At 32.6% G+C, this 9,754-nt stretch overlaps 2 protein-coding genes across 2 annotated transcripts; both read right to left on the reverse strand.

Moving 5' to 3' along the window:
* Positions 1-301: 301 nt before the first annotated feature.
* LOC132269989 (uncharacterized) lies at positions 302-3,552 on the reverse strand. Its single transcript, XM_059771216.1, has 3 exons — positions 3,396-3,552; positions 1,234-2,003; positions 302-391 (listed from the first exon to the last, which is right to left on the reverse strand). Exons 1-3 carry the CDS (start codon positions 3,550-3,552, stop codon positions 302-304), a joined length of 1,017 nt encoding a protein of 338 aa, XP_059627199.1.
* Positions 3,553-6,144: 2,592 nt separating this feature from the next.
* On the reverse strand, positions 6,145-7,200 carry LOC132269990 (protein ALP1-like). The gene is made up of 3 exons (XM_059771217.1): positions 6,672-7,200; positions 6,469-6,590; positions 6,145-6,405 (listed from the first exon to the last, which is right to left on the reverse strand). Exons 1-3 carry the CDS (start codon positions 7,198-7,200, stop codon positions 6,145-6,147), a joined length of 912 nt encoding a protein of 303 aa, XP_059627200.1.
* Positions 7,201-9,754: the final 2,554 nt, after the last annotated feature.

The following is a 9,754-nucleotide window of genomic DNA, read 5'->3' on the forward strand; positions in this document are numbered from 1 at the left end:
GTTTTTTTTTTTTTTAAAATAAAAATAAAACTAAAAAAAGAAAAGAAATTGTCCCAACAAAGTATGAATGTCATTATCATGCTTGTGTTAAAACTAACTATAAATTAACTTTATTCAACCATTTAAAAAAAACCATAGTTACACCTCTTTGGATCTGTAGTCGCAGATGTGGTTTCACTATATTTCTTTGTGTGCAACTGTAATATTTAGACATAAATAAAGGCGGTTAATTCAGTTTACTCTTATTGATGAAGAACTTAGCTCCCTCTGTTTCCTTCTAAATCTCCAAAACATGAAAAATTCATTTAGCATTCTCTATGGTTACAGAACCTTTGCCATAGGTACTCCTAGTGCCTGCTTGACGATAAATAATTGGCTCTCTTTTAATATCCTGTCAACCCATAAAAGATAAGACCAGTTAGGGAGGGTAAATATAGCTTAACAAAATCCAAATAAATGCAGGATATTCAAAAAATAAAAGGGAAATTATTTGTGATTCGAGCACAAGCTCTATCGGAAAAGTTTGGACTATGTTCAACAGTTTAATGCTTATATCAATTTGAGTTTTTGAGCAATAACTTTGTGAAACTTCAAAAGTTGAGCTGATAGTACAACACCACATTGGACGGTATTTTTAAGGTCTGTTCAAGTTTGTGAAACATCAAAAGTTGAGTTGGCATCTTCAGGAGCACAGTGCTACAATGGACGACTAAGATTAATTCACAATACTAGCGTATGCTCAAGTTTTAGTGATTTTTTTGTGTTGAATTAACATTCTTTGTAGTACTACAACACTACATTAAACGGCTAAAATCAATTCACAATACTTTGAATCGATTTCAGTCGTCCAAGACAGTATAACACCTGCGTTGTATAGCTTGTACTATAGAGGAGTTGGGTTCTCAAGTTAAGTATGTCCCAAGTCCTCCCTCATTTTGTGAAACATCAAAAGTTGAGTTGATATCCTATGCAGTACAACACTATATTGGACGGTTATGATCAATTCACAATACTTTAAATCGATATCAGCCGTTCAAGACAGTACAACACTTGTGTTGTATAGCTTGTACTATATAATGTAAGGTTTTCAAAAGTTAGATCTGTCCTAGGCCCTCCCTCCTCGGACTTTACAACAGCCGACCACAATTGAATAATGTCCCTTTTATATATCTATCATTTTTTAAGAATATATATATCAAAAATTTTAAAAATGCAAAGAAGGAAGAAGCATACCATATGCTTGAGAGCCATATCCAAGGAACTCTTTGACATCATCCTTCCAAAACCAGAGCTCTCATTCACAGAACCATTCAACTTTGGCTTTGTTTCTCTATCTTCAGCACTCAACTTCCTAGCATTCATGAACTTGTCCAACATTCTACTGCCCAAAACTTGTGTTCCACTCCCTGCAGCTTGGACTCTACTTTCTTTTTGTGCACTCACATTTCCTTCACTCTCTTGCTTTTGTTCCACTCTGCGTCCCCTAGTCACACTTGGTGAGCATGACTGCCTCCTAGGGTTAGTAATCGGCTCGGGTTTCCAGACAATCGGCATAGCTTGGTTCCCTGGTCGACCCCTTGTGGCAGAAGATGCTCTATCTGTCCTTAAATTCGTCGGTGTTTGATCCGAAAATCCTGGAATTTGAGCTGGGATTGTTGATCTCACTAGGGGTGACACCCCTCTGCTTTTAGGTTTGGATTTTGAGTCTGTGCCAATGCTTTTTGAAAGGTTTGAAGTGAGAAAATTTGGATTGCTTTCTCTCTGCTTTGTGGGTTTTGGAGTAGTAGTTAGTATTACATTTGGTTTTTTCATGAGGTCAGTGGTGGATTGGTTCATTTTTTGGTTTGGTAATGGTTTGAATTTAGTGTTTTGTGATGAAATATTGGTAGGTCTCCCACTTGGGGTTACAGATTTGGGAGGGACTTTAGGCTTCGGCTTTGGATTTGGATTTGGATTAGGAGATTTGGGCCTTCCACTGCTTGCCATTGTTGCCTCTGAATTTCCTGAAAACTGAGTTTAAAGAATTCCTAATCAACTATTATGGAACATTTTAATGAATGGATCTGAAATGACTGGAATTTCAAATTTACACAGTGAGCTGTTATTCGTGTTCCATATATACCCTTTTAAATTTTACCTTTATTATCAGTTATTTTAAAAGAAATGTAAACTTGATGACACCTGACTAGTCGAATGTTTCACAATGATGTAATCCCTATCTATAAGTGTCTCACAATGATGTGGCCCTTATTTACAACTTCTGTAATGGGGCCCACAGCATTGTGAGACACACACAGTCAAATGTCATCAAGTGTACCATACTTCTTATTTTTAAGGTACACAAACACCCTTTTCTTTTTCAAAATTATTACTAATAAGTTCATAACTAATTATTCCAAATCCATATATAAAGTTTTCAAATCTCAACCTCTTCGAAAATTTATGCATAAGGTTATCAAATCAAACTATCATTTTATTGAAATTTAAATCTAAATTATTTAATTCGAGTAATATTCAAAAGATTAAATCTATATTAATCTCTTTAAAACCCCTCAATTCAAGTGTGTGTTCGTGTGTGACCATGCCTCCAATTCTTTAAATAAAAAGAGTGTAAGATAAAAGGTATACCCTTGAGAGAGGCTGCATGATTGGTATCTCCCTTTGAGCCACAAATTCCGGGGCATTTGCTTCCATTTCTAAAGATGGAAATAGAGGAGTCGCTGGTGGGGTTTTTAACCTATATATACATACATATATATATATATATATATATATATATCACAAATGTTACTATTCTTAGGATTGAGACTAGCATATAATTAAACATAATATATATATATTAATTGAATTTGATTAATTGTAACTTATAAGACTTTGGAGCAATTACAAATTTACAAAACTGAAATCATTAATTTTGAACAGTAGCAGGAGCTCTAGGAACTTTAAACAGTTGTTTGAACAACAATTTGAGTAATGAATGAGAGTCGGACAGCCAAACACATCCGACTAATTTTTTCATTATCCAACATTCAAACTCCAAGTTATTACCGTTTATACCATCATTGTTAATATATTGGAGGAGTGTTTGGGACTTTTTTTTTTTCGGGCTTTCAAACAAGACATAAGAGAAGTAGATAGGTTATGGGTAGGTTAATACCAGTCATAGTCATTTTTTTCAGCCTCACCCAGAAATTCATATCCTAATCCTTTTTTTGCAGATGGCACTGTGTAGAGTGGATAATTTCCTGTACATATATTGAGCTCAAACAAAATTAATGATATATATATATATATATATATATATATATATATAGAAGATGATGATACATGATTATTTTTTTAATGATGAATGATGAACATAAATGGGAAATATTGCATGAGGTGCATGGCCATACCATTTGACTCAAAGTCATCGGAGACAGGCTGAAGGAGGCTGACGACGCGATCTTTTTCGCGTTTATGCATCTCCCGGAATAGAAGAAGATCTTCATCTCTGTCTTTCCGGCCATTTGATGTCGGAATTTTCCTCCGTCCACCTCCACCACCACTCATACTTCTCTCTCTCTACTCCTTAATCTTATCTTCTGGTTTGATTGGGTCGGAGAAAACTATGATTGATTGCAAATGACTGAGCACTTGCAAGATTGTAGTGAGAAGGAGTGTGTGTGTGTGTGTGTGTGTATATATATATATGTTTGTCTAGTGTCCCAGAAAACATAGGCCGGCTGATTAATAATGTTAAGGTCTAAGCCAACAACAGGATCAAAGAAATATTCAAATGGAGATGGTATGAGACAAAAAAACAGATTCTTCTTTAAAGGATTACATTTGGCAATATTTGCATTGCATTGCATTGCACTTGCTCTATGTATATTATTATATGCCTTATAAACTAATGTATGTAAAAACATTAATACTATTGAAAAATAAATACATTATTAACAATTCTATGGTAGAGCTATTGAACGCATATGTTGGGTAAAGACACCAAAAAATAATTATTGGCAATTTTTAATATATTTTTATTACTCAAAACAACCCAAAAACAAATATTACCAAAAGAAATAGAAGAGCTCCCAATAACATAATAAATGCCTTTTTAATGCCTTAACATAATATTGTACATGCGTTGCGTTTACTATTGACAAACAAATATTTAGATTATCCAAAATGGTCGAAGCTTTGGTAAATTTATTAAAGACGAAAATGAAATCACCATTGATTTCATGATGGATCACTATGATTATACGCTATAGCCCTTTATAAATTTATCGAAGACGAAAAAAATTCATTTGATATTATGGATGACTGTTTATTTGAAATTGTGAATGACTGGTTGAGGAGAGACCGTTTTGTTTTTGTAAGTTGGTCCGGTTCATTGATCGAACATATATTTAGATTATCCCCAAAACTTTTTCTTTTGTTTGTCTCTAAATATTTTCATACCGATCATCTCATGATTATGAACAAGTCACGTCATCAATTTTATTTTAATTTACTTATTTATAAAAATCATAACACGGTGACTAGTTTAAATGTAGCTTATGCAAAACAATGGAAGAGAATCCAAATTTCTCCACTTGAAAGTACCACGTAGATGGAACGAGTAGAACAAAGTCTTACTTTGAAAATTCGTACATTAATATTTAATGAATAACTATACTTTATTTATTCATTTTATTTTTAAAAAGTTCAAACAAACATGAGCACACTCACTTAGGGCCCGTTTGGCATGCATTTTACTTTAGGCGTTTTGTGTTTGGCTAAAACAGAAATAGCGTTTTTACTATTGGAGTGTTTTGGCAAAAATCGGAAGCACGTTTGGGAACGATCTTTTACTATAGAAATGTCGGAAACAAAAACATGCAAAACATGTTTGGTAAGTCATGCGTTTCAAGAATTTTAAAAACAAAACATGTTTGATAGCTCCAACTGTTGTAAACAAAATAAAACAGAAACAAAAAACATGTTTGGTTATCATTGTTTTTTATTTATTTTTATAAATTTTAAATTTATTTATAAATTTATTTCTATATATATAGTCTATATATTTTTAATAAATATATTAAAATTTGAACACACAAACACACACACACACACACACACAGCATGTTGTCTTGATCTGAAACTACACTTTAAGTTATTTGAAATTTCCTGGTATAGTTTGTTCATTTGGTAATGATTGTCCATAGGTTTGTGTTTCATTCATTTTGCTCATTTTTCGCATTAGCGAAAGAAGAAAAAAAAAATACTACACAGCTCTGATAATAATTTTCGACTCTTCTAAGTCTGCATTGGTGGGAATTTAACTCCAAAATACAGATTCTTGCCTTCTCTTTTGTAAAAAAATGTAAACCCCCACCAAATTATATATATATTAATTTTTGTAATAACCTATTTACAAGTTATTTGTAATAACCTACTTCAATTTTATTATCATTATACATGTATAGTCCAACTCAATATTAAAAATAAATAATCTCTAGTCACATTTTACTATACTACATGAGAGTCAACATTTGTAAAAAAATTTGCAATAACCTATTTAAAAGTTCTTTACAATAACCTGCTTCAATTTTATTATGATTATACCTGTATAGTCCAACTCAACATTAAAAATAAATAATCTCTAGTCACATTTTACAATACTACATGAGAGTTAATATTTGTAAAAAAAATTTGCAATAACCTATTTACAAGTTCTTTGCAATAACCTATTTCAATTTTATTATCCTGATACCTGTATAGTCCAACACAACATTAAAATAAAAACAAACTCAATTGAAAGCATAATTGAAATAGAGTGTATAACATTTACAAGTCCTTAAATATTCAACCAACAAATTAAACAAGTTTAAGTTGTACATAAAATGTTTGGAACAAAGCATTAACAATACATAGTTGTCACTAAAAATTGATAGGAAGTTCATAAAGTGGATGACAATGGCAACGACACATCATCTTCATAACAACATATGTGGCCTTCAAGAGAGCATCAACACACTTCATATCTGCAATAATAGCATTTAAGTTGAATTATATATCTGTAAAAAAGATTTATATTACATATATATATTGCAAGCTCACAATAGCAACAAATATATTACATATAAAAGAAAAAATATACCATCACTTTCAGAAGGATCAAGAGTGCTGAAGAGAATTCCAAATTTGATCAGCAATAGTATTACGCAACTGATCCATTTCTCGAAGCTGAGCCGAAGGCACATGCTCAACAATCTCATCATCTTCACCATCACTTTGAGGAGGATCATTACCATCAAATATGTCATCAGGCTGATGCTGATTTTTGATGAAATTATGTAATGTGCAATAAGCCATTACAATCAATACTTGTGTTGAAAACTTATAAGGAGGCATTGCCCTCAAAATAGCGAATCTCATCTTCAATAACCCAAAGCATCACTCAATTATATTTCTCAAAGATGAATGCCTATGATTGAACACTTCCTCCTGACCACGAGGTTGTCTAGTCCTACGGTATTCCTGAAAGTGGTAAGTATGACCTCGAAATGGGGCCAAATAACCAGGCTTATTGGCATACCCTGAGTTCACCAAATAATACTTACCTGCCATGTTTAGAATACATAAAGATATATACAGTATGATAAACTAACCATATATTAAGTGAATTTGTAAAATAATATTACCTGCTGGTGGAGCTGGAAAGTTCATTGCCTCATTTTCAGTACACTCATTTAGGATTCTTGAATCATTAGCTGAGCCTTCCCACCCAGCTAGCACATATGTGAACCTCATGTCAAAGTCACATACAGCCATTACATTTTGTGTAGTATAACCCTTTCTACCACGAAATGGAAGTTGTGTACTTGCTGGCAGAGTTGCAGGAATGTGGGTTCCATCTATAGCTCCCACACAATGCTTGAAGTAAGGGTAAAACCTAGAAGACTCTCTAATCTTATTCGGAATCATAGAAAAATTAGAAGGGGCAATGATATGGGTGCCCAACTGACATACTGCATGCAACACAGCATGGAAGTGTCTAGAAATGGTTTCAGTGAAGTGTTGAAATCTCTCTGCTACAACACGATTCCTTTGATTATGAGATAAAGTGAGCAAAAAGATTGCCACTTGTTCATAAACAGTTAAAAATTTAGAATCCTTCAGCCCTATACCTTTCAGGGTACTACACAATGTTCTGAAAACTTCAGGGTACATCCTAAAATTTTCATAACATCTTTCTCTATGGTCGTTTAAAATCTCCATAACATATGTTTCCCCTTGTAAAATGGAATCCCTACAACGCCTCTTTTGATAGAAGTTCTACTCTTCTAAAAGAGCAGCAAATATTAAGACACTCTCATTGTCCTCCTCATCGTCATATAATTGAATTATTCTTCTTATATTATTCCACATATCCATTACCTTATTTAAAGATTTAATACAAGCAAAACATTTAAGTTAATAAGCAAATCAATTAAATAATAAACAAAACATTTAAATAATAAAACAAACATTTAAATAATGGTATTAAAGTATTTGAGTACTAACAGGCATCCAAGAAATAAAATTATTTAAGTTATTATAGCCATCCAAATGTGAGATAATAAAAGTATTTAAGTTATTACAGCAATCCAGATGTGAGATAATAAAAATATTTAAGTTATTACAGTAATCCAAATGTGAGATAATAAAAGTATTTAAGTTATTACAGTCATCCAGATGTGAGATAGTAAAAATATTTAAGTTATTACAGTCATCCAAATGTGAGATAATAAAAGTATTTAAGTTATTACAGTCATCCAAATGTGAGATAGTAATAAGTTAAACGATGACACAAAACACAATCATCCATAAAGAAAAACTCAAACATTCAATGCCCAACCAATTCTTACATCCTCAGGTGCCGAAAGAAAAAATTTCTGCCACTTCTCAGAATCATGTAATAACTTCGATACCTTAGCGAATTGGGCCATCTCAATTCCAGGTATTTTTTGTAAAAGGAGCATGGAGGCATCAAACATTTCATAATCTCTATCATTTTTTGAGGGAGAGAGAGCTTCATCATCTCCTTTCTCACATGAAGATACACGAGTAGAAGTAGAAGATGCTTTAGCTGCTTTCTCTATTGCAGCTTCCATTCTCTCAGCTCTCCTCTCAGAATTCTCATTCATGTTTAACAAGAGTGTAGCTATACCAGGAGATAAAGCATCTCTTTTGGCTTTCTTACCTTTACGTAAAGGTGGGGGACTGACCTCACAACCCTCTTCCTCATCATCGTCATCATTGGGAGTGGGCAAAATGATTGTGGGTGGTGTAATACCCCCTAATTTCGGAACACGGGTTGATCAAGTCCGCGCACAAAATCAGGGGATATCAAACCAATTAAAGTATTTAAACAAGCACGGATTACAAAATGAAATAAAGAATAAAATAAAACGCTGAAGAAATCCAATTAATAGTAAATCCATTAATAACTTCCAAATGGTTACAATTCGGGAATCCCGTAACTCAAGGACCCCTTAACCAAAAGTTACTATTTAGAATTTTCAACCAATTAAGTACTAATATCAACTGAAACAAAACTAATATCCTACTTTTAAGTAAATAGAAGGAATGGATAAGTCCTCCAGCTGCGGATCCTCAACCTTGAGACTTGACCTTCTACAACCTGAAAAATAAATCGCGGGTTAAACCCTACGAGCAAGTTCTCTCTACCAAGCCTCTGAAAACCAATAAACAGATCATCTTTACCAAAACCATCCCTAATTAAGCTTTAACTTTAATATATGATGCTACAAATATATATAAATACTTATATATATAGTACAAGAATCCTATTTGTTAATAGGGCATTAAATTGTCAAAACCCCACTTTTTATAATTTTCTCATAAAGTAACTGTGATACCCCCTAATTTTGGAACACGGATTGATCAAGTCCGCGCACAAAATCAAGGGATATCAAAACAATTTAAGTATTTAACAAGCACAGAATACAAAGATGAATAATAAAGAATAAATAAACCGCTGAAGAAAACTAATAAATAAATATTACTTAATGATTCTCCAACAATTACAATTCGGAAATCCCATAACTCAAGGACCCCTTAAAACATTATCCAATAATCCAATACTATTTAAAAGTACACAAGATGAATAGACGAGTGACAGTCTCCCAGCTGCGGATCCTCAACCTCGAGACTGGAACCTCTAATAACCTGAAAAATAAATCGTGGGTTAAACCCTACGAGCAAGTTCACTCTACCAGGCCTCTGAAAACCAATAAGCAGATCATCTCTGATCAAAACCAAACCTAATAAAGTTTTAACTTTAATAAAGCACGATATACATGTCTATATATAATTATATATACTATACTAATCACATCCATTAATAGGTTTATTAAATTTCCATACCTATTAAATAATTATTAAAATAATATTCATACCTAGACCAATCTACCATTTCATTTTATAAAAACTCCTTTGACCTTAATCCCATCCTAGTCAGTTGTCTAATCATTTAAACAACAAATTATAATAAAAGAAATACTCTATTTAATCCCAACCCGATAATGATTTTAATTGTTTAAATCACATATCCAAAATCCAAGTTTTGACAAATCATCCACGTCTTCCCCAATATTATTTTATTAATGGAAAATAATACACTAACCAGTAAGTACTAAACTATTCTCATTTAAGAATATCTAACCCTAATCCAATCCATACATACAACAACCATAGATGATATTTTAATCATCTAACACAT

This window comes from Cornus florida, unplaced genomic scaffold, assembly GCF_030987335.1.
Source record: "Cornus florida cultivar Cherokee Brave unplaced genomic scaffold, ASM3098733v1 CherokeeBrave_3.0.0_Hap2_Chr08, whole genome shotgun sequence".
Taxonomy (NCBI): Eukaryota; Viridiplantae; Streptophyta; class Magnoliopsida; order Cornales; family Cornaceae; genus Cornus; species Cornus florida.